Source organism: Podarcis erhardii, assembly GCF_964252035.2.
Source record: "Podarcis erhardii genome assembly, chromosome: 13".
Taxonomy (NCBI): domain Eukaryota; kingdom Metazoa; phylum Chordata; class Lepidosauria; order Squamata; family Lacertidae; genus Podarcis; species Podarcis erhardii.
The window spans coordinates 33393254-33419233 of NC_138502.1; the positions used below are offsets into that span (position 1 = coordinate 33393254).

The 25980-nt window shown below is 46.7% G+C and overlaps 1 protein-coding gene across 1 annotated transcript; it reads left to right on the forward strand.

The window, feature by feature from the left end:
- The first annotated feature begins 855 nt into the window (after positions 1 to 855).
- NXPH3 (neurexophilin 3) lies at positions 856 to 25554 on the forward strand. Its single transcript, XM_081838233.1, has 2 exons — positions 856 to 1208; positions 22716 to 25554. The coding sequence occupies exons 1-2, from the start codon at positions 1152 to 1154 to the stop codon at positions 23457 to 23459; spliced, it is 801 nt and encodes a 266-aa protein (XP_081694359.1). The 5' UTR covers positions 856 to 1151; the 3' UTR covers positions 23460 to 25554.
- Positions 25555 to 25980: the final 426 nt, after the last annotated feature.

The following is a 25980-nucleotide window of genomic DNA, read 5'->3' on the forward strand; positions in this document are numbered from 1 at the left end:
ATGACTGGGAGCTGTGCAAGAGCACAATTTTTCTCGGGTGAGGCTAACCTGGGAGATGGATCGGGACCCTCTGTTCAGAAGTGGGAGGCAGAAAGCAGTGCTCAGATTTTCCCTCCCAGATCCCAGGCGCTGCATAAAGTCACCCTGGGATTCAAGATGGGCAGGATGCAACCGGGATACATCATTTTAAAAATAAAAGACTGGATGTGGCAGATCTGAAGCCTGCTTGTGAGTCATACCGTCTGCCCCAAGGGCTCTTGTCTTTAACCTACACCCAGAGCAGCTTTGCACATTTTCAAAAGGTTCCCCTCTTTCCTTCTTTTATCGTTGTTTTTAATCGAAAGGTTTTCAGGGAGACAAAGGTACATAAACGTCTCTGTTTTCAGGTCAGCTGCTTTGAACCTTCCCAGACCAAGGACACAGCCTTGTCCTTGAAAACAGCTTCTGGGAGTCCGCCCCTGAGTCAGATTAGGAACTTCTCTTTCCTCCTTGCCAAGCATCACCCTGGAACAACAACACGACCCCCCAACACCCCCCCCCCGCCCAGCTTTCACATCCTAAAAGCAAGCTCCGGCCACAAGACCCTGGGGACATCGGCACCCTCCTCGCTCCCGACCTACCTGCAGCCGTTCTTCCCAGGATGCTGGCCTAACTGGGCAAGGCAGAGGCAGAGCGCAGTCTTCTCTCGGACGCTGTTGCCAACTTTGGAGCTCTGCGCTGAGTTTCTAAGTTTGCCAGGCAGGCAGGCAAGGGGTTAAGGCAGGGCTCATCGGCTCCAGTGGTGGCACCTGTCAGTGGGAGGGAGCTAGTGGAGAGAGGGAGAGAGGGAGAAAGAAAAGAGCGAGGGACTGGAGTGAGTTTTGCCAGAGTCTCCGGCAAAGCAGGGAAGCAGACAGGAGGCAGCCCCATGGAGCTCTCCAACTGCAGAGGTTGAGACAGTGGGGCTGTTCCTGCTTCCTTTTTTCCCCTGTTTTGCACATCCATGCCTGGCTGGAAGGAGGCGGCCAGATGGAACCTGGAAAGGGGAGATCCTAGGAAGCCAGAGGCCAGATTATAAACAGCAGCAGCAGCAGCAGCAGAAAGGAGGCACAACAGATTTAGCCAGATATCGATAAGAGGAGGGGAAAGGCGGAGGAGAGGCTGAAAAGAAAATGCAGCTGACACGGTGCTGTTTCATATTCCTCATCCAAGGGAGCATCTATCTGCTGGTGAGTGAGCAACGGACAAGGGAAAGGTGAGGTGGGGGGGGGGGGGGAGAGAGAGAGAGAATAAGGATAGTGGCATGCCCTTGGCGGTGCCTGAGAGCAAAGGGGCGGCTTGTGCAAAGCGCTGCTTGAAATTAGTATGTTCCAGCAGTTTTGCGGTCTGCTGCTTCCGCGTAGCACTTCTTAGCATGCACTGGGCTTTGCCTGAGCTTAGCAATTGTCCTCGCATCAACTTTGCCAGGCAGGGTCGGGGCACAGGAGATTTGGGAGGGGGGATCCAAAGGACATCTAGTCCAACCCCATAAGCCAGGACTATCCATCCATCCGCCTATCAATTAAGGTTGCCATTTTCCTTTTCTTTAAGGTCCTGATCTAGGGTTGTAAACAGGTGCCTGGTTAAGAAAAGCGTCACCTGCCAAATCTCTTCCTTAATTGCTTGTCTGTTTGAATCTCTCATTGCTTGTTCGTTTAAATTAGTTAACCACCCCGGAGGAGAGTTCTCCGGGCAACGTGCAATAAAAGTTCAAAATGAGTTATAAAAAAAATGACAAGGAATGCAGTAAAAAATATACCGCAATAAAACACAAAACAGCGCAGATTTTTAAAGATGAGAAATAAATCCTAACTCCTCCATTTGAGCGTACCTAGTCATTCAGAATGCTTGAACAGTCTTATAAAGCTATCTGATCACTTTTTATCTCATTCTGGGATCGGATTCTGCTCAATAGCAGCTTTATGGCTTTATGTCAGGATGTAGTTAAATGCACTACAGGGAGGAGAGACAGAAAGAGAGAAAGAGAGAGAGAGGGGGGGGGACAATTTGGCTATCCCTGGAACAAACACAAATACACCTTGAAGAGGCAAACAGGTTGCACCACCCAAATAAATAAGCAATTCTAGCTGGCTCAAGTAGGTGAGCCAGGCTGCAAGTAAGGAAACCACACATGACAGGGGGAGAAGGCTGTATCATATATTCATTCGCAGGCAACCTGGTCCTGGGGAGAGAAGTGCTTGCCATGGCAAGCTATCAGATCCTAAGTACAAACAAAACCCATCCTGCAAGTTTCCCCGAAGGAAACTGGAAGGCCACCAAACAAACTAGCTCTACTTATGACAATCCCTTATGGGGCGAGGAAGGCAGAACTCAGGGGAGTGAAGACTCCTCCCAAATCCAATGGGGACACAAAGGGAGGCAGCTGAAGAGAAAATAATAAGAGATGGTTGAGGTCACCCAAGTGAGCTTTCTGACGATGGAAGGATCTGAATACAGGTCCAGAGTCTGTGCCGAACCTAATCGACTCTTGGCTGGTAGCAAATTATCATTCCCCCCCCCCCCCGCAAGATGGGCAGGTTCCCCACTGACCCCTGTTTAAAACGGTTGCCAAAACTTACAAAAACTAATTAGCAAATCAGGCCTTGGAAATGGCATGGGTTCTTAAAAATGCTGCAGCAGCCTTAAGAAGCTTTGTTTCCCTATCAAGCAGAGAAGAGGCTTCCCCCCCCCCCCATGCTATCCCAATGCATGTCTGCAAGGTTCTGGTTGTTGTTGTTGTTGTTGTTTAATCCTTTGCCCGGGGCTCTGGAGCTGTGTATTCAAGAGGCAACCTTTGGTTGGCAGGAAGGGTCTAAGAGAAGACCTCTGCTTGGATGCCCAGAAGGTGACTTCTTAGATCATTGTTATCATCCCCCGGAGATAAAAACAAACACGGATTCTGAGATTCTGCATGCAGCATTTATATTTAAGAACCTGGCAGGGTGGGTTGGCATAGAAGGGTGAATAACAATTGATTTCCAGCGGGGAGCGGCACAGACACACCCTCCATTTAATCTCTGAGCCCATTGACAAACAGAAGTTATCTCACTGGAATTGTGGGTGGCCACAGGTAGCAGACCTCATCTCCTGGAGAAGATACAGTGGTACCTCGGGTTAAGTACTTAATTCGTTCCGGAGGTCCGTTCTTAACCTGAAACTGTTCTTAACCTGAGGTACCACTTTAGCTAATGGGGCCTCCTGCTGCTGCTGTGCCCCCGGAGCACGATTTCTGTTCTCATCCTGAAGCAAAGTTCTTAACCTGAAGCACTATTTCTGGTTTAGTGGAGTCTGTAACCTGAAGCGTATGTAACCTGAGGTACCACTGTACTAGGAACTCTTCCCACTGCCCTTTGGGGTACTCAAAGCTCCTACCAGCTCCCCCACTAATCATTTTGTTGTTCTCTGAACAGAGGGGAGGGGGAAAAACCCCACACATTTCATGTCCACAGGGAAACAAGCCCAGAGTTTTCTTTGGCAGCAGAGTCCCCTTAATCCCTGCCGAATTGGCGCAGACACATCTTCCTCCAAACACTGTGGGCATGGAGGCTGGCAGCTGGTCTGAACTGGGTGGCTTTGTCGCTGTGCTTGCTTCTCGCCTGGTTTCTTCCCCATCCAGCCACCCCACCCCTCATAATGTATTTTCCTTCCTCTCTTTAAAAATATTAATAAATGGTTACTCCCTATGCCAGTCAACGGGGCACTTAAAAATCCGTCTGCATGTCAAGAAATCAAATTAGGATGGTTCTGCAGTTCTCTCCTCCCTACTTAAAAACGTGATTGTGTTTGTTTGCGTTAATTACAGAACTCAGAGTCGGCAGGCACCAGTGTAGGTTGCCTATTATGGTGAAGAGAGGTTGGATAGCTTTGGCCCTCCAGCTGAGCTACAACTCCCATCAGCCCCGGCAAGCATAGCCAATGGCCAAGGATGTTGGGAGTTGTAGTCCAGCAACAGCCAAAGGGGCTATAGGCTTCCCCATCCCTACAATAAACATATAACGCTGCCTTGTCTTCTGGTGCATTCGGTCAAGTATCATCTGTTCTGACTAGCTCAGGGAGTGATGTGTTTCCTTTTCCCTGGGGAGGAATTGTGGTGATCGAAAATTCTTAGGCTTCAACTCCCATCACTCTCGATCATTGGCCATGGTGCTTGGGGCTGATGTGGGTTGTAGTCCAGCCATATTGGGGCTGGCCACTGGTTCCTCCCACTCCCTGTCCTGTACACCTTACCTGCCTCATATTGAACCTTAATCCAATTAGCAAAGTACCGTATCTACCAACTAGCATTCGCTCTCCAGAATTTTAGTGGGAGACATTCTCAGCCCAGTACCCTCCAGCATTCCTCAGATGAAAATGGGGACATATACGGCATGATGAATAAACTGTATTAGTTGATAAAGAGAGATTAACTCTACAGTGGTACCTCGGGTTACAAAATCCTCAGGTTACAAACACCTCAGGTTACAAACACTTCGGGTTACAGACTCCGCTAACCCCGAAGTCGTACCTCAGGTTAAGAACTTTACCTCAGGATGAGAACAGAAATCGCGAGCCGGCAGCGGGAGGCCCCATTAGCTAAAGTGGTACCTCAGGTTAAGAACGTTTTCAGGTTAAGAACGGACCTCCAGAATGAATTAAGTACGTAACCAGAGGTACCACTGTATTTGATCAATTGGGAAATGGTTAAACAAAAGTCCAAGCAGGAATTGAACATGCGCAGTCAACGGAAAGAGAGAATGGATGGGAAAGTATTAGAAATGAAGGAAATGTACTTTACTGTGAGCAGCAAAGGAGGGAGGGGAAAGAAGCATCTTGAAAGGGTGTGTGTGGAAAGTCCATTTTAAAATATGTGTTAAATTGGAATTGATTTGATGTTAATCTGTTAAAAAAACTGGGAAATTAATAAAAATTAATAGGCAAGAAAATAGGGACATGTTCTACATCAGTGTGCCCACTCCCTTGCATCTTCCCGCTCTGAGGCTGGGCCAGGGATGCAGTTGCAGCAGCTGAATGAAGGAAGATGGAGTGAAGTGATCAGCACTCCCTTGGTGCCCCTCACAGCCATGGCGGAGGCCTTGCAGACAGGCCCTGCCCGCTTTGCTCTCCCACCCACCACTTTCTTGATGGGAGACTGATCAACTGAGTAGTAGTAGTAATAATAATAATAATAATAATAATAATAATAATAATAATAATAATAATTTATTATTTACACCCTGCCCATCTGGCTGGGCTTCCCCAGCCACTCTGGGTGGCTTCCAACAGAATATTAAAATACAATAGCCTATTAAACATTAAAAGCTTCCCTAAACAGGGCTGCCTTCAGATGTCTTCTAAAAGTCTGGTAGTTGTTGTTCTCTTTGACATCTGGTGGAAGGGCGTTCCATAGGGCGGGTGCCACTGCCGAGAAGGCCCTCTGCCTGTAGTAGTGGGGAAACAGCGGAAAACTTTCTTTGGGGCATTCGAGTGACCCGGATCTTGTTTTTTCATAAAAACAGGAAGTGACGCCATATTGAGTGTGGCAGGATGAGGGTGGGGAGCAGGAGGCATAGATCTAAGAGATGTGTTAGAAGGATGCACAGATCTGAACTTCTAGTACCACGTTGAAACGTTGGACTGAAGGGAAGGCCCCTTGGGAATTCGGGCTCCGCGTGAAACAAGTGAGAAGCAGGGTTTTCTTGACGGTCCCGACATTTTCAGGGAAGTTGGAGGACATGCAGCCTTGCCTGGAGATACTAGGGACTGGACAGCAGGGCTTTCTGCATGCCCCCTTCGCTGATTCAGAAATACACATGTAATAAGAGCTCCAGCTCCTGGTTTATATAAAGTGGTACATCGGGTTACATATGCTTCAGGTTACATACGCTTCAGGTTACAGACTCCACTAACCCAGAAACAGTACCTCAGGTTAAGAGGTACAGAAATTGTGCTCCCGCGGCATGGAAGCAGCAGGAGGCCCCGTTAGCTAAAGTGGTGCTTCGGGTTAAGAACAGTTTCAGGTTAAAAGCAGACCTCCAGAACGAATTAAGTTCTTAACCTGAGGTACCACTGTAGAGCTTTCTTACCTTCCCAGATCTCGGGGCGAGGCCCTATGTTTGGTGCCCTCTCTCATACGGGTGCAGTGAATTACCACATAATGGAGGATATTTATAGGAGAGGACAGTCCTTTGCCTTGGAATTTTCCCATCTTTGCCTGCTTCTAGAATTTAGAATCAGTTGGAAGGGATCTTGGAGGTAATCAAGGCCAACCCACCCTGATCATTGTTGGATCTACAACACAGGATCCCTGATAGGATGACCACCTAGCCTCTGCTTAAATACTCTCAGTGAAGAAGAACTCAACACCTCCTGCTCCACCGTCAAACAACTCTTACAACTAGGAAGTCTGACACTCCACTCCACACCATGCGAAGAATCCTGGAAACTGTAGTTTTCCCCCTTACAGAGCTTCAAATTCCCAGGAACCTTCGCAAACTACAGTTCCCAGGTTCTTTGGGGAAGTAATGTGCTTTAAATGTGCGTCAAACATTCTTCAAATTTATGGTGTGTGTCTGCCCAATATTTAGTTGAAATCTGCTTACCTGAAAGGTAATCTAATTCCAGAAGGCTGTTAGTTGTTATCATGTAATCTGGCGCTTATGATTCCATATTCTGGTTCATCTAAAGTAAACAAACAGAACACAAAGAAGCATGAAGGGAGGGAGGTCTTGATCAGTCTATCGTATTTTGCATAATTGTTAAGCAGTATTGATTCTTTGGGGGGGGGACTATTTCATGAAAATAAACCGACACCCCATGTGGTTGGCAGCTATAGTTCCCATTTCCCAGCTGTGGAAACTGAGGGCGTTGGACTCCCATCAGCCCCAGCTAACATGGCGAATGGTAAAGGATGATGTAGTCCCAGCAACATCTGGAGGGCCCTGCTGAGCAGAGTTTTTTTTTTAAGAAAAAGAAAAAAAGGTTGGGTTCCTTTCTCCCCTGATGAAGTTTATTATTTAAATGCATTTTCCCAAAATTTGATACATACTTTTGCATTCTGGTCAGTGACCGAAATAAATCAATTAAATTAAGATATATACCTCTTAGAGTTACCTTTAAACATTTCATATCTCAAGACTTCCCAGTCCATCAGCTTCCCAGTCCAGTTCGATATCGATTTATTGCATTAGCCGTGGCCATAGCATAATATACATAGAAATAACAAGATAAAATGGGGGTGGGGAAATAAAAGTGGATGTCGTCCTGGGCGATAATAATAATAATAATAATTTATTATTTATATCCCGCCCATCTGGCTGGGTTTCACCAGCCACTCTGGGCGGCTTCCAACAAAACACTAAAATACAATAATCTATTAAGCATTAATACAATAATCTATTAAACATTCTTTAAACTAAGCAGCAGCAATTAAAAGTAACAGAGTGAGAAGCATTTCATCTCCTCACTTGGGCATGAAACTGTTAAAATGCCCCTCTTCCTATACACAATTACCTGGGAGCAATTTCCATTGAATTCAATGGGTCTACCTCCTGGGTTAGACATGCATAGCCCTGAGTCGTACCCGCAAATAAATGAATTAGAAAACAAAGCTCAGATGGAGGGAATGAGTAATACAGCATTCCCACCGTTTAGTCATCCTGACGACGGTGCCGCAGGCTTCTGCACACATCACCTTGCAAATATCCTGGGCCAACATTTCCCTAACCCCCACACTGTCCTTCCCCAATCCCATGCGGAGCGGGGGGAAACTAAACTTTATGGCAGAGCAGAAATAGTGCAAATTGTTCCATACCAAAGGCCCCACAATCCTATACAGTGGTACCTCGGGTTACATACACTTCGGGTTATATACGCTTCAGGTTACACACTCCGCTAACCTAGAAATAGTGCTTCAGGTTAAGAACTTTGCTTCAGGATAAGAATAGAAATCCCGCTCCGGCGGCACGGCAGCAGCAGGAGGCCCCATTAGCTAAAGTGGTGCTTCAGGTTAAGAACAGTTTCAGGTTAAGAACGGACCTCCGGAACAAATTAAGTACTTAACCTGAGGTACCACTGTACCAATGTTGGGGCAAGCAGGCACTGGGTGGATTGTGACCTATTGAGAAGCTGCTTTCTGCTGTCGGAAGTTTTGCTGCGTCTGTTTATTATGGGTCATTGTGATGGTTGTATTGCAATGTCGTTTTGTTTCTATGTGATGCTATTAGGGTTGCCATCTTTTTTCTGGCAAAATACAGGACAGGGTGGCTTGGTTTGGTGGCGATTTCTTTTAACCTTTCTGGTGCTGAAGTGACTTCAAACCAATCCATTACAATCTTTAGAAAGGTAAAGGTAAAGGACGGTTATGTCCAGGCAAAGGCGACTATGGGGTGCTCACCTTCCTTTCAGGCCGAGGGAGCTGGCATTTGTCCACAGACAGCTTTCCGGGTCATGTAGCCTAAGGTTACCAGACGTCCCCGTTTCCCGGGGACAGTTCCCAGATTTACAAATCAGTCCCCATACAAAATCCATTGAAGTTGAAAAGTGTCCCTGGATTCATTGAAAAAAATCTGGTAACCTTAATGTAGCCAGCATGACTAAACTGCTTCTGGTGCAACAGGACACCGTGACGGAAACCAGAGTGCACGGAAATACCGTTTACCTTTACCTTTATTACAATCGACTGCGGCCTAACAGGATGGCCCCTCTGGAAGTTGTCACACACACACACACGGACGCACACGTGAATTCGTAAATCTGTCTGTGCTTGGCTACCCAGAGCTCAAATACATGACCTTTCTCACACCCTTTCAGACACACACATTGGGAGAGCATCCTTGAAAGAGAAAAGACCTGAAATACAGGACTAAACCGTATCAATACAGGACGTAGCATTTTACACTGAAATACGGGACAATCCTGTATGGTACAGAACAGGTGGCAACCATGCCCTCAACTGTCGTTTGTGAGTCACTTAGAGAGCCTTTTGCCGTGAGCAATTAATACGTGAAATAAATGTGCATAGCTTGGACGGAGAAAACCAGCGTGGGGGACTGGTCAGAGTGTCGAACTAGGGCCTGGGAGAGCAGTTTCCAAATCTGCTGTGAAGCTCACTGGGTGACCTTGAGCCACTCCTTATCTCTCAGCTGGGTAAGACACCTCACAGGGTTAAAATATGAGGGTTAAAATGGGCTGGTGGGCTTCCCACACTGTCTGGGGGAGCCACCATCAGAGCCAACTCCTAGAGTCAAGGTCCCTTCGCGATTAATTCTACAGGGTGGGGCTTATACTTGCCCCGCCTCCAATCTGTTATTCAAGATGGCGCCACTGGTGGACACTGTGAGAACAGGATGCTGGAGTAGATGGGCCACTGGCCTAATCCATCTGGGCTCTTTTTTATGTTCTGATTGATTGATTGATTGATTGATTGATTGATTGAGTTTCCCTGCATGCCGCTTTTCCGCAACAAGCTGCGCCCAAGCGTTCAAAACATCTAGAGAGCAGTGGAAATACAAATATACAAAAAAAATACAAAACAGGTCAGCCGATTTAAAGTAACAAAAACCGTTCAGCAAATGCAGTATAAAGTCAATATTAGGGAAAAAATAAAACCAATATAATAAAGTTTGCAGACAATAAAGTTTCTGATCCTGGTCTTCTTGCACTCCAAGGAGCTTGGTTTAAATGCAGTTCAAGGAGGGGATATTAGATGACATATTACAGCAGGGGTCAGCAAACGTTTTCAGCAGGGGGCCGGCCCACTGTCCCTCAGACCTTGCGGGGGGCCGGACTATATTTTTGGGGGGGGAATGAATGAATTCCTATGACCCACAAATAACCCAGAGATGCATTTTAAATAAAAGGACACATTCTACTCATGTAAAAACACGCTGGTTCCCGGCTGGATTTAGAAGGCATTTGGGCCAGATCCGGCCCCCGGGCCTTAGTTTGCCTACCCATGTATTACAGCCTCCCAGAGGTGGCTGACACAGCACCAAAAGACTAATGTCAGGGAGAGCAATGATGGCAGGTCTCTTTCCCAGCCTCCTGGAAGTGCCAACTGTTGGTGCAGGTCTTATTGTTCTTATCAGGAGGAAAACTATGCATGGCGCCTTGAGATCCTTACAGCAAAGGTGAGGTATAAATTTAATAACGAATGGATGGATGGATGGATGGATGGGAAGCGCAGTTCAGTAGCAGAGCACCTTCTTTATCTGAAGAAGGTCTCAGGTTCAATCTGCTGAGTCTCCAGTTAAAATGAAAACGTCATGGGAAATGAACTTCTTCCTGGGTCCCTACAGAGCTGCTGCCAACCCCAGTCAGGACAGACAGTATAGGGCTGGATGGACTAGTGTAACTGGATACAAAGCAGCATCCTAGTACAGTGGTACCTCGGGTTACAGACTCCGCTAACCCAGAAATAGTACCTAATAGTGTTAAGAACTTTGCTTCAGAATGAGAACAGAAATCGCGGGGCAGTGGCAGCGGGAGGCCCCATTAGCTAAAGTGGTGCTTCAGGTTAAGAACAGTTTCAGGTTAAGAACGGACCTCCAGAACGAATTAAGTTCTTAACCCAAGGTACCACTGTATGGCATTAAGATAAAATATATACCAGTTGGGAGATGTTAGAGGGCAGCTGGCCATGGGACACATTTCACATAAATTTACAATATATCAGTTCTGGGGGAAAAAACCTCTCAGATGGGACTATTTGAATATTTGCAATGTTTTATGTTTTCTTTTCCCTATATATATATTTTACTCTGTTAAAAGAAAACCAGGCAGGGGGTCCCACCAAGCAGAAAATCGAAGACATTTTCACCAGAGGGGGTGGAGGTATAGAAGAGGAATCTGAATCGGTGCAATGAGCCTTTTTAAAGTGTTGGCGTTAGTGTGTGTGTGTGTGTGTGTGTGTGTGTGTGTGTGTGTGTGTCCTATTTGAGTTCCATTCCAGGCAGGCAAATGTCTTCAGATGTATACGGTACAGTAAATGTCAAATGGGAAGGGTATGCCATCTCTGTTTTAAACATCGATGTTAAAAAGACTTTGAAAAGCCAACTGGGAAGTGTCAGAACCCTCTTGATGAGTATTGATCCTTTTCTTTCATCCTCTTTCTAAACTGGTCATCTTTTACTGGTTTAGATGATGATGGTGATGAAATTTGGTCCCCTACCAAGGGCACTGGCTTGTCCTTGAGACTTACCAGTAAATAGCAGTAAGCTTCCTAACGGTGCAGCCCTTATCGTGCAAACAGCTGCGCACAGAAGCAACATGTGGAGACACTGCAGCCACCAAACGGGAGAAATTGCATACTGTGTACGACTCATACACAGGAAGGCTCTGTTTCGACTAGAGTATAGGATTGAGGCACAGAAGTTACATGTTGAGGCTGCAGTGGGCATATTTTCATGCTCTTTCCTCTGTGTGTTGCTTCTATGCACATTTGCAACAGGACAAACCTGCCTGGTGGCTTCTCAAAAACAACCGAAAATCCCACAACCGGTAAATGTCAACATTTACCATAAGAAATACACTCAGAGTTACTACATGTGAGAGCCAGTGTGGTGTAGTGGTTAGAGTGTCAGACTAAGACCTGGGAGAACAGGGTTCAAATCCCCACTCAGCCATGAAGCTCACTGGGAAATCTAGGGCCAGTCACTGCCTCTTTGGCCCAATCTAACGAAGATCATGGCCACTGGGCCCATCACCTCCTGGCAAATAGAAGAGGAAGAAATGGAGGCAGTGAGAGACTTTACTTTCTTGGGCTCCATGATCACTGAACGAAATTAAAAGACGCCTGCTCCTTGGGAGAAAAGCGATGACAAACCTAGACAGCATCTTAAAAAGCAGAGACATCACCCTGCCAACAAAGCTCTGTATAGTTAAAGCTATGGTTTTCCCAGTAGTGATGTATGGAAGTGAGAGCTGGACCATAAAGAAGGCTGATCACCGAAGAATTGATGCTTTTGAATTATGGTGCTGGAGGAGACTTTTGAGAGTCCCATGGACTGCAAGAAGATCAAACACATCCATTCTTAAGGAAATCAGCCCTGAGTGCTCACTGGAAGGACAGATCATGAAGCTGAGGCTCCAATACTTTGGCCACCTCATGAGAAGAGAAGACTCCCTGGAAAAGACCCTGATGTTGGGAAAGATTGAGGGCACAAGGAGAAGGGGACGACAGAGGACAAGATGGTTGGACAGTGTTCTCGAAGCTACCAGCATGAGCTTCACCAAACTGCGGGAGGCAGTGGAAGACAGGAGTGCCTGGTGTGCTCTGGTCCATGGGGTCACGAAGAGTTAGACACGACTAAACGACTAAACAAACAAACAATATACAGAGCTTGATTTATTAATTTAGGCTTCTTGCACATAACACATTTATAGCCCATCTTCCCCAGGAGTATCCTGGGAACTGCAATTTGTGGAAGGTGCTGGGAATTATAGTTCTGTGGGGGTAAACTACAGTTCCTGGGAATCTTTTTTTTTTTTTTTTTAAGGGGGTGCTTTGAATGTGATTTACATGCGTGGTTTATTTGCAGCCCTGGAGAAAGAGAGGTCTGGGGCTCCAGGCAGTCTACCGACCTTGCTTTCTTGTGCAGAACCTCCCTATAATAAGACTTAGGGAATGTTTAGGGAAGCTTTTAATGTTTGATGCATTACTGTATTTTAATATTTTGTTGGAAGCCGCCCAGAGTGGCAGGGGAAGCCCAGCCAGATGGGTGGGGTATAAATAATAAATAATAATAATTATTATTACTTAGCACTGTATAGCAGTTTCTGGTACAGCCCTACCTTGGTTTTTGAACAGGTTAGTTCTCGAACGTTTTGGCACCCAAATGACGCAAACCTGGAAGTAATTGTTCTGGTTGCGAACTATTTTTGGAGGCCGAACATCCGGCAGGGCTTTCTGCAGCCAATTGGAAGCCGCACTTTGGTTTTTGAATGTTTTGGAAGTCGAACGGACTTGCGGAACGGATTCTGTTTGACTTCCAAGGTACAAATGTATTCAAATTGTAATCCTAACAGCATCCATGCTAGGAGGATGGTTGGGGTGGAGAATCTGTAGCCCTCCAGATGGTATTTGGTCTTCCCTTCACCCAATAAATGTGGTCCGCAGTCAGGAATGGTGAGGTATGTCTCTGCTATAAGGTGAGACTCTATTATCCTTCCCTCTCCCCCAGCTGCAGATGGTAGGACTGAGACTGGGAGGGAAAGAGGGGAGATTGCAGAAGGCAACCCTGGTGAGTTCGTGGAAAAGGCAAGATTCAAACCAGGAGCTTCCAGATTCCCAGCTCAGTCTCCTAGCTACTACACCAGCTCTTGGCGGGTGGGAGGGTATGTCCTTGAAACTAAACCTAGTGGGAATAGACACTAAGACTAAGAGGTTCTTCCTGCCAAACCTGCTGCAAGGGCAAAACACCAGAGACTGCAATGCCTTTTCCAGCTCAACAGATAAAGCAAATACAGTGCAGTGACTAAGTTAAATACTCTCTACACTCAGGTGCAGTTTGTAAAATCCCAGAAGGAGCTAAATGCGCTCTTATTTCTCAGTGCATATGGAACTGAACTTCCAGGTTTCTAAAGATCCCATGATTTCATTCTGTTTAGTTCAGTATGGGAATGGATCAATCCATTTTGGTTTCTTTCAGCTTCTCGTTGTTCTTAAATGCAGTTCATATTTCTGCCACAATTCGTTTGGTAAAATCCTAATGATAATTTATAAGCATACTACTGCACCCCCACCCCACCCCCTGAGATTTTTTTGCAAGCAATTTAATATAATACATTTTTGGAAATTGTTTTTGTGAATATACGCACTTCTATGTACACTTTTCTTTAACTGCATGCATTATGTACACATTGCTTGGCTGGAGAACCGCATTGCAAAATTCGGAGAAGTGTGAATTTGTGGAAGGAATGCTGTTTTGGTTCACATATTGGTTTGAGCGTGTGAATTGGGCAGTTTCTCATTAAAACACAAACAAAACTGAATGTTTCCCTTGGCCCTAGTATTGATCCTGAACCGGCTGATTCTAGTAATAAAATAATTAAAAAGAGCATATGGAAACAGAATCATAGACAGATCCATTTCCCACCAGGATTATACAGTGGTACCTCGGGTTAAGAACTTTATTTGTTCTGGAGGTCCGTTCTTAACCTGAAACTGTTCTTAACCTGAGGTACCACTTTAGCTAATGGAGCCTCCTGCCACCGTGCGATTTCTGTTCTCATTCTGAAGCAAAGTTCTTAGCCCGAGGTACTATTTCTGGGTTAGCGGAGTCTGTAACCTGAAGCGTCTGTAACCTGAGGTACCAATGTACAGCAATGGAGGTAGAGGACCTTAAAGATACCTGGGTCTTGCACATCATTTTAGGGTGTGCGTGTTGTGGCTGATAAGTGATATTGAACATGTCCAAAGTACACTAATCTCTTTACAAGTTTTAGGGATGAGAGATTGACGCTGAACACACCCTGAGGCTGCTCACATTGAGCCCTGTTCAGAAGAGGATTCACAATCACATGCATGGTGGAACGCTCTGTCACAAGAGACTAGGGCCCTGTGGGACTTGACATCTTTCCGCAGGGCCTGCAAAACAGAGCTGTTCTGCCTGGCCTTTGGTCTGGACTCAGTCTGACCCTTATGTTTCCCTCCCTTTATGGTCTTAATTTATCAGCTATTTTAAAATGAGGCTGCATTTTAAATTGCATTTTAACCTGTATTTTGAATTGGTGTGGTTTTTTCCTCCCTCTCTTTTTCCCCTGTTGTTTTTACTGTGATTTTATTTTATTGGTGTTAGCTGTCCTGAGCCCGGCTCTAGCCAGGGAGGGCAGGGTATAAATAAAATTTATTATTATTATTATTTATTATAACACCCCTTCTTGGGACATACTGAAATGAACAGGAAAGAACGGCCATTGAAACAGAGTGGTTCCTTCAGGGTAGCCTTATTGAATTTCAAAAATAGCCATTGGAACATGTTAAACACAGTGTGGTTGGGTGCTTATATGGGGTGGGGGCTAGACAAGTTTTTTTTTTTTTTAATCCTGTGGATTAAATATCCTGTGGATATTTGTGGGTTGGATACTCAACCCACCTTGATGCAGTTAGATGGCCATTCAAAATACGCCATACTTTTTTGTGGGGGGGAGGGGCTATTTGTGGACAGTTCCTAACAACTAGACCATTAAGGCAGAGCAAGACAGCTGTCTCTGGCAGATAATTTTAGTCATCACGAAAAGGCAGCAAATTGATAGTCATTTAATTTATTATGGCGATATTTTTACTCCTGAGGAGAGGTGCTTGTGGGCTTTTCCACCTCAGCAGGCATTGAAGTAATTCATCTGGCCTTGGGTGCATATATACATAGAAATATTCTCTCTCTCTCTCTCTCTCTCTCTCTCTCTCTCTCTCTCTCTGTGTGTGTGTGTGTGTGTGTGTGTGTGTAGGGACTCACCCTATTTGTCTGATTGCAAAATTGTTTTAACTAAGAAATACTAATGTTTTTAGTATTATACTTCAATACCTTATGGTGAAGGGCAAGTAAGAAATCCAGTAAATTATTATTATTATTCTATTGATGTAAGAAGGCAAATCCAGCTGCTTGGGAAGCAAAATGTCTTGGGGAGGCTGTGGCCCCACATCCATCGGGTTCTATTCAGTGTAGGCCCATTGAGATGAATTGACCTCAGCTAGGATCACACTTCAAAACGACCTTGACAGATTAGAGAACTGGGCCAAAACAAACAAAATGAATTTTAACAGGGAGAAATGTAAAGTATTGCACTTGGGCAAAAAAAATGAGAGGCACAAATACAAGATGGGTGACACCTGGCTTGAGAGCAGTACATGTGAAAAGGATCTAGGAGTCTTGGTTGACCACAAACTTGACATGAGCCAACAGTGTGATGCGGCAGCTAAAAAAGCCAATGCAATTCTGGGCTGCATCAATAGGAGTATAGCATCTAGATCAAGGGAAGTAATAGTGCCACTGTATTCTGCTCTGGTCAGACCTCACCTGGAGTACTGTGTCCAGTTCTGGGCACCACAGTTCAAGAAGGACACTGACAAACTGGAACGTGTCCAGAGGAGGGCAACCAAAATGGTCAAAGGCCTGGAAACGATGCCTTATGAGGAACGGCTAAGGGAGCTGGGCATGTTTAGCCTGGAGAAGAGGAGGTTAAGGGGTGATATGATAGCCATGTTCAAATATATAAAAGGATGTCACATAGAGGAGGGAGAAAGGTTGTTTTCTGCTGCTCCAGAGAAGCGGACACGGAGCAATGGTTCCAAACTACAAGAAAAAAGATTCCACCTAAACATTAGGAAGAACTTCCTGACAGTAAGAGCTGTTCGACAGTGGAATTTGCTGCCAAGGAGTGTGGTGGAGTCTCCTTCTTTGGAGGTCTTTAAGCAGAGGCTTGACAACCATATGTCAGGAGTGCTCTGATGGTGTTTCCTGCTTGGCAGGGGGTTGGACTCGATGGCCCTTGTGGTCTCTTCCAACTCTATGATTCTATTCTATGATTCTAGTCATCTTCATGAAGTTCAATGGGTTGTATCCAATGTTAGTTCTACTCAAAGTAGACCCATTTTGCTGACGAGCTTTAGGACCATGGATTTCAACAGCTCTGCTCTGGGTCAAATGTTGTTGGATATAACCCATTACACAAGCAAGGAACTACTCTGGCTTTAATGAGTTCCCATAGCCATTCCCAAAGTAAATTTGAAAGGATTTCAATGGCACCATTATCTAAGGGGTGTGTGTGTCCTCTTGCCCTCCAGTTTGCTCTTCAGAAAACACACACCTGAACCCTGAGGATGATGGTGATTGTCATTCCACCCCCATCGTTCAGCCCGGATACTGAGGTCCAGCACCAAGGACCCTCTGGCTGTTCCCTCATGGTGAGAAGTGAGGTTACAGGGAACCAGACAGAGGGCCTTCTCCGTAGTGGTGCCTGCCCTGTGGGACGCCCTCCCGTCAGATGTCAAGGAAATAAGTGTATTTTTTGTCTTTGTTGGAAGCCGCCCAGAGTGGGCGGGGTACAAATAAATAATAATAATTATTATTATTATTATTATTATTATTATTATTATTATTATTATTATTTTATAAGCAGCTATCCTATTTTTAAAAGACATCTGAAGGCAGCCCTGTTTAGGGAAGTTTTTAATATTTAATGCTGTATTGTTTTTAACACTCGATTGGGAGCCGCCCAGAGTAGCTGGGGAAACTCAGCCAGATGGGCGGGGTATAAATAAATTATTATTATTATTATTATTATTATTATTATTATTATTATTATTATTATTATTATTATTATTCCATGAGAAACATTCACATCATACATTTAAAGCGGTACCATGCCACTTTAAACAATCATGGCTAACCCCAAATATATCTGAGTACTGGGAGTAAAATGACCTAAAACAGCAGAACCCGCTAAAACTCTGGGAGTTGAACCAGGAACCCCCAGTCACTGAGGCTGGACTCTCTAGCCTAATGAGATACCTACTTCAAGTGCAAAAAGGAATGTGAATCAGCAAAGCAGAGCCACATTTAAAGCGCTACGATAAGCACTTTAAAGAGTCGCGACTTCTCCCAAAGATTTAGGAGATTTGTATGTTGTTAAGGGTGCTCAGAGCTGTTAGAAGACCCCCTGTTCCCCTCACAGAGCTACAGTTCACAGAATTCCCTGTGGGAAAAGGGTTGATTGCTAAGCCACTCTGCGAATTGTTATTTCTGTGAGGGGAAGGGGGTCCGAACAACTCTCGGCCCCCTTAACAAACCACAGCTCCCAGAATTCTTTGGCGCAAGCCATCACGGTGGCACTGTTTTAAATGTATGACATGACTGTGGCCACCAGCAGTGGTTTATGACACGCGGCGCGACCCATTATTTCTGTCGCTTCTCAGCTTTCAAACCATTCACTGGAGCCGTCAAGCTATTAGAGGTCTTTCAATCAATTAACTGCCTGGCCTTTTACTGATTAATTGAATAAATGTTAGCGTGCCTGTGGCAAAAGCTCAGTGGTGCGCCTGTCTGAGGAAAGAGGCCGTTTCTCTTAACTGTGACAATTCAATAAACAAAAGTCGCAATCCGCCGTCAGAGGGAATGCTTCCTTTCCCTTTACAACGTGGAGGGTGGGCTGTGCCCGACTGCAGTGATACGTCAAAGCCAAAGGAGCAGCTTTAAAAGATAAAAGCAGAGAGACATATCCATAGAGAGGAGGATATAAGCTTTATTTTATTTATTTTTATTTTTTTAAAGGGAGGTTGCTGCTTATTGTTTCACTAAGCATCTTCCAAGTTGTCTTGCTGAGCTTCAGAAAAGTGTCACCCAGAGTGGCTGGGGCAACCCAGTCGGATGGGTGGGGGACCATTGACCATTATTGTTGTTGTTGTTGTTGTTGTTGTTGTTGTTGTTGTTGTTGTTGTTGTTGCTTGAAAAGAGGCCAGAGTTGTTTCACCCTGAAAAACGCCAGGGTTCAAGCCCCCCCACTCAGCCATGAAGTTCACCAGGTTACTTTGGGCCGGGCACCGCCTCTCAGCCGCAATTAATCTCCACAACAACCCTGTGAGGTGGGTTAGGCTAAAACTGTGGTTAATTGGATGTGGTGTCGGGTGGGGGAGGGGGAAGGGAAGAGCATACAAGCTTTTAGCAAGACTAGGCTCATTCCCAACACAATAAACCATAGTTTATCCTAATGTCTCTTTCCAAATGCATTTTATGCAACTTTTAGCACAGTCTTCCATCTCCCATCCAAAGTGAAGTCTAGGTAGCTTCAACTCACTTGCTAACTGTTCTTCCATGTCCTTTAGCTCTCCCTTTTGTACTTTTCTTGAGGCAGGGACCAGTCTGCCTATATATATATATATACAGTGGTACCTCAGGCTGGGACATGGGTGGCGCTATGGGTTAAACCACAGAGCCTAGGACTTGCCAATCAGAAGGTCAGCGGTTGGAATCCCCACAACGGGGTGAGCTCCCATTGCTCGGTCCCTGCTCCTGCCAACCTAGCAGTTCGAAAGCACGTCAAAGTGCAAGTAGATAAATAGGTACTTCTCCGGCAGGAAGGTAAACGGTGTTTCCGTGTGCTGCTCTGGTTCGCCACATGACCTCGAAGCTGTACGCCAGCTCCCTCGGCCAGTAAAGCAAGATGAGCGCCGCAACCCCAGAGTCGGTCACGACTGGACATAATGGTCAGGGGTCCCTTTACCTTTACATACACTTCAGGTTACATACGCTTCAGGTTATAGACTCCACTAACCCAGAAATAGTACCTTGGGTTAAGAACTTTGCTTCAGGTTAAGAACAGAAATCGCACAGCAGCAGTGCAGCGGCAGCAGGAGGCCCAATTAGCTAAAGTGCTACCTCAGGTTAAGAACAGTTTCAGGTTAAGAATGGACCTCTAGAACGAATTAAGTACATAACCAGAGGTACCACTATATATATAGATATATTCAGTATTCCTGAACTTAGGAGTTTAAACTTGCCGATTCATTAATATACATGAATCGCTCACAAGGTACAGCCCAAACTTTCACTGTCAGTTGCTCAACATCTTTCTACATGTGTAAAAAGGCCATTCAAGAAAGTTTCCATATACAGCTGGAAAGCAAAAGCCCACTGCACCTCAATGAGGCAAATCCTCTAGATCAAGCATCCCCAACCTGCGGCCCTCCAGATGTTTTGGCCTACAACTCCCATGATCCCTAGCTAACAGGACCAGTGGTCAGGGATGATGGGAACTGAAGTCCAAAACATCTGGAGGGCTGAAGGTTGGGGTGCCTGATCTAGATAACCCATTATCTGCATTCACCAAGGAAGTGCCCATGAGAACCAGCTTAGCCCAGAAGGTTGCCATAGTGCCCACTTGGCCATCTGCTTCCCTCCACATCAGATAACCAAGGAAAATGCCATGCACAGTGGTCTCCTTGGGCTGCTCAAAGGTCTCTGTTGCACACGTCCACTTCCATTCAGACTGGCTGGAGGGCAGAGAGAGAAGGCTGGCTGTAGCTGCGTGTTTGTGGATTGGAAGAGGGAAGGTAGGAATTCTGGAGCACAGAGGGGCAGGAATGGGGTGGGTGGTGCAAGGTGGATGTGATAGCAACATGGCACAGAGGGAAAGGGTGAAGAAGAGGAGAAGAAGTAGAGTTTGGATTTGATATCCCACTTTATCACTACCCGAAGGAGTCTCAAAGCGGCTAACATTCTCCTTTCCCTTCCTCCCCCACAACAAACACTCTGTGAGGTGAGTGGGGCTGAGAGACTTCAAAGAAGTGTGACTAGCCCAAGGTCACCCAACAGCTGTGGAGGAGTGGGGAAGCGAACCCGGTTCACCAGATTACAAGACTACCGCTCTTAACCACTACACCACACTGGCTCTCTAGAAGCTAGAGTCATGGGAGGAGAGCAGAAAACAGGGTGGATGGGGATTTGGGGGAGCGAAAGGACGTTGGTTGGGGCAATGGGAGGAAGGAGGAGCAGAAAAGAGTGTGTGTTGGATATTTTGGGTGCATGCTTGTGATTGGACAGATGTGGGGGTGCATGTGGAAACATGAGCATGTGCAAGAGAGTGCACAAGTATTCTGAGGGTCATTCCAGTCAATGGAGAGAGAGAAACCAGGGGAGTGAATTTACTTAGAGCTGATTTGGAGAAATTAATTTTTGCCTTCTGGGTGTTCTGGTGGACAGAAAATTGTCCCTAAAAATGAGATGGCAGGCCTCTTTGTACTCAGGCAAGCTACTAGTGTTTTGCAACTGTGGGAATGTTGTGGATAGGAGGAGAGGATATATTGATTAAATATTATCCTTCCTCTCTCACGCTAGTGAGCTTGTAGCAGAGCACATCCCCTTGTACACTGCAGGAAGCTAGTGGATGGATTAGTGAGAATCATTTGAGTTAAGCAATCCAGCCTGGCTTGTCATGGTAAATCCCCTTTAGTTCCCTCTTAAAAAAAATAATGACACAACAGACTTCTTTTAAAAGTAATGAATGTTACTTACATCCAGTTCACAGTATGGTCCTGAAGGCAGTGCTTTAGCTTGTAATAACAGTTATAGAGAAAAGTGTAGGCTCATCCTCTGTGAGGGATGAGCCCATGGGCTGCTGGCTGAGAGCCAGCAGACAGCAAAAGACGTCAAGAGAGTCAAGAGGAAGATGGCTGCATGACTAGCCCCTTGTCTGCCAGGGTCACGCCCATCTCCCTGGTCACACGCAGGGGGAGGATGCTCCAGACCAGGTGTGATAGGGAGTCCTCCTGGCTGGAGCAACATCCCCCTGCATGTCCACTCTGGACAAACAGGAAATGTTGTATTTGACTGCTTCTTCAGTGATGTTACATCCCACAGCAACTAGCCAGTCCACTGCAGCAGATTGCGGTGATGCCCACAACAGATTTTCAAATAGCCAAAGGTGCCCACGAGCCCATAAAGCAGCGCATCTCAACCTGTGGGTCGTGACCCCTTTCACAGGGGTCCCCTAAGACCAGGGGTCAGCAAGCTTTGGGGGGTGGGCTCCTCCGCCGATGACAGCCTCTGCCGCTCGCAAGGGCAGGCATAGGAACCACGCTTAGCAGAGCGGTGGCAGCACAAGCAGCGGTGGCAAACAACTTGCTCCGATGAGGGACTGCTGGAAATGTGCTCTGCCAGTTCAGCCCAGCCCCCTTCCTCATCTCGGCCATGTGCAGCCGCCGCTCGCCCATTGGCCAGGGCCTCAAACCTTAGCAGGCGATTGGCCGGCAATTTGCTACACTGGGAGGAAGGGGAGGTTCCGCTGTGGTGAGGGAGGGGGCAGAAATATCAGCGGGGGGGGCGGTGCCCCCGCCACGAGAAAAATATATATACATATACTACATGTTGTTTTTGTGATTAATCACTATGCTTTAATTATGTTCAATAATTAACAATGGAAATACATCCTGCATATCAGATATTTACATTACGATTCGTAGCAGTAGCAAAATTATTTATGAAGTACCGTATTTTTTGCTCTATAAGACGCACCAGACCACAAGACGCACCTAGCTTTTGGAGGAGGAAAACAAGAAAAAAAATATTCTGAATCTCAGAAGCCAGAAAAGCAAGAGGGATCGCTACACAGTGAAAGCAGCAAACCCTCTTGCTGTTCTGGCTTCTGGGATAGCTGCGCAGCCTGCATTCGCTCCATAAGACGCACACACATTTCCCCTTACTTTTTAGGAGGAAAAAAGTGAGTCTTATAGAGCAAAAAATACGGAATTTTTCACTCCATAAGATGCACCTGGCCATAAAGCACACCTAGTTTTTAGAGGGGGAATGCAAGAAAAAAAATATTATTTAAAGGGAGCGCAGCTCTTGGGGGCATTTCCGGGAGTTGGGGGAAGGGACTGAGGGGCTATCCCAGAAGCTAGAACAGCAAGAGGAAGTGCTGCACAGTGATCCGTCTCGCTGTTCTGGCTTCTGGCTTAGCCACACAGCCTGCATTTGCTCCATAAGACGCACACACATTTTAGGAGGGAAAAAGTGAATCTTATAGAGTGAAAAATACGGTAGCAACGAAAATAATTTTATGGATGGGGGGTCACCACAACATGAGGAACTGTATTAAAGGGTCGCGGCATTAGGAAGGTTGAGAACCACTGCCATAAAGGAAGGCAGGGGAGCGGGTAAGTCAAACAACAACAACCATAAGAAAAGGCAGTGCTTTAGGACATCATGATCTCATCTTGTTCCATGCAGGTGATTTGTGGCCAAGACGAGGCAACAGAGGAAGAGGAGGAGGAAAGTGGGAAGTCGCCCAAAGAGCAACCAAGATCCCGGGTACAAAAGAAAAAAAGCCAGCTCTCCTTGAAACCTTCTGCAGCCCAATCTCACTTCCAGAACACCAGTCTCCTGGAGTTGGCCTCCAACAACGCCCAAGAGTTTTGGGACATCTTAGAGAGCTTGTCCAAGCACAGCCAGGGCGTGCAGCCCCGCGGCCGGAGGGACTCCGTTGGCAACCCCGGCCGGCTCAAGAAAATATTTGGCTGGGGCGATTTCTACTCCAACATTAAGACGGTAAAGCTGAACCTCTTGATCACAGGGAAAGTGGTTGACCACGGGAACGGCACGGTCAACGTCTTCTTCCGGCACAACTCCACCGGGCAGGGAAACATCTCCGTCAGCCTGGTGCCCCCCAACAAAGCTGTGGAGTTTGACCTCGAACAGCAGATCTTCATCGAGGCCAAAGAATCCAAGATCTTCAACTGCCGGGTGGAGTACGAGAAAGTGGACAAAGCCAAGAAGACCACCCTGTGTACTTATGACCCTTCCAAAACCTGCTTCCTGAACCACACGCAGAGCCAGGTCTCCTGGGTTTGCTCCAAGCCCTTCAAGGTCATCTGTATCTATATCACCTTCTACAGCATAGACTACAGGCTCGTGCAGAAAGTGTGTCCCGACTACAACTACCACAACAATGTTCCTTATTACCCCTCCGGGTGACCACCTACCTTTCCCATCTCAGAAGCGTCCTGTATCCCAAGTACAGCTTTGATTTGGGGTTGGGCAAGGAAGGAAGGGGTGGGGCTGCAAGCAGGGAGGAGGACCTCTGCAGCACCAGACACAGTGGCAAAGCCTCCAGCATCTGCTGAAAGACAGGGGGGTTGGGGGGGGAGTTTGAGAGTACCCAAGCAAGCATACCATCCTGGAAACACCTTTCCCACCTGCTCACCCGTCCGCCAGCTTTCATGCATTCGGGGCTAGCCCAAAACATGCAAGTGCTCCAAGTGGGAAACCCAAGTTGCGCTCCTGCCCCCGTCCCTACTGTTTAACAAGTGGGACATTTCCTCCCAGCAGGGATTCTGTTGTGTGAGCCTCAAATGGGGCTTGCGCAGGAGGAAACCGCTCCCTGCTCCCAGACCAAGGCACGGCCTCTCCGTTCCTCAGCCGATGGGTGTCGTGGTCTTGTTGCTGAGCAATAACATGCAGAGCTTAGGGGAGTGGGAGACCAGCCAACCAGAAGAGTCTCTTAGAGGGAATTTGCCTGGAGGCAGAGTCAGTGTCCAAAGTCAGGTCCAGTCCTAGGGTTGGGAGAGCAGCAATCCACGTGATCAGATGGTCCAGGGGTCAGGAAACCTGAAGATCAGGAGTCGAGATGAGCAGCAAGGCAGGGCCAGGAACTACAAGTGCTGTTTCTGGCACCTGACTGCTGCTGGAAGCTCTGCTGAAGAAGGCTGAAGCCAGCAGGTTCTCATCAGCACCTTCTCCTGTATCCTGGAAGGCTGGTCAGCTGCAGATGGAGTCACTCTGCCTTCTCCCCCGTCAGGCTGCCGTTCAGGTGAAGCTGGCTCCTGGCCCATGATACTGGGCGGTGGGAGGGCGCCCAGCTCCAGCAAAGGGGACACTTAGGAGCTCACTTTAAGCTCCTTCAAAGATACATCCACCCCACACCTGAAATCACATATGATGTCAGATGTGGGGTGGATGGTTTCAAGGGGAATGGACTTGCAGGCCAAATTGGGATTCCTGGTGAGCCACAGCTGGCCCATGGTCAGAGGTTCATCACCCCTGGAATAAAGGATGGGTCAGATCACTTAGTTTCCTAGTCTGCTGACCATAATGGCTCCCAAAAGACATCACTTCGGGATTCATGTCCCTTCACCCACTGGATTGGAAACAGGAAAAGTGGATTGAATTACTAGAACATTTCAGGTTCCAAAAGGGCCCTTGCTGAATCATACACCGTCCATTCAGTTCCCTGGTATATAGATGGGAGAGCCTGGCTTCCCCTTCTTTCCCCCATTTAATTTTCCCTAAGCCGCCCCCCTCCTCTGACCTTGTTAGGGCCAAGTCCTAGCCACCTTGACGGATAAGGTTTTCTAGCAGAGGCCTCTGAATACAATTTATCTGCTTCCATAGAATATCCATCAAGCAACCAAGGGCTTGGGGGCTAGAAGCAGCGCAGGAAACAAATGCGACCCAAATAAATTAGTAGCGCTGTCACTCCATTTAGAAGAAATCTCAGTTCGCTTAGTACACGGAACATAAAACAAATGGTCGGCATTTGCATAAAGCCAAGTGGGATGGAGGCATTGAGAGGTGGGGCAGGGATCACAGCGCTCTAACTCAGATCTATCACCCCCGGGGGCCCGGAAACCCCAAATCTAATTTCCGTGGTGATGAGAAGAAAGCAAGGAGGAAGCCAGCTCCTGATTCTGCATCCTCATGCTGTGCTGGCAAGTTGGCAATTTCCACTTAAAGGAAGGCATATGCTTCCTGCTCTCGTATGCCTACTAGAGAGTATGCCTTTTCAAGATTTTGCCACCCTCCTCCATTGTTGCTGGGTGATGTTGCACAGACCACAGCAAACACCATCTAAGGTAAAAGGTAAAGGACCCCTGGACAGTTAAGTCCAGTTAAAGGCGACTCTGGGGTTGCAGCGCCCATCTCGCTTTCAGACCGAGGGAGCTGGCGTTTGTCCACAGACAGCTTTCTGGGTCATGTGGCCAGCATGACTAATCTGTTTCTGGCACAGCATAACGCCCTGACGGAAACCAGAGTGCACAGAAATGCTGTTTACCTTCCCGCCGCAGTGGTACCTATTTATCTACTTGCACTGGCGTGCTTTCGAATTGCTAGGTTGGCAGGAGCTGGGACGGAGCAACGGGAGCACACCCCATCACGGGGATTTGAGAAGGCTAGTGGTTTAGACCACAGCGCCACCCACGTCAGGGGAAAAGAGGGACACGGGTGGCGCTGTGGTCTAAACAACCAAGCCTCTTGGGCTTGCCGATCAGAAGGTCGGTGGTTCGATTTTAGTCGAATTTAGGTTGGACTTAACCGTCCAGGGGTCCTTTACTTTTAAACACCATATAGAAGAGGGAAACAAAATAACAAAAATTCTTCTAGTAGCACCTTAGAGACCAACTAAGTTTGTTATTGGTATGAGCTTTCGTGTGCATGCATTAAGGTATCTGAAGAAGTGTGCATGCACACGAAAGCTCATACCAATAACAAACTTAGT

Coding starts and splice junctions, on each gene's coding strand:
- NXPH3 (XM_081838233.1), top strand. CDS start 1,152: ATGCAGCTGACACGGTGCTGTTTCATATTCCTCATCCAAGGGAGCATC. Junction 1,209..22,715: donor AAGGGAGCATCTATCTGCTG/GTGAGTGAGCAA, acceptor TGTTCCATGCAG/GTGATTTGTGGCCAAGACGA.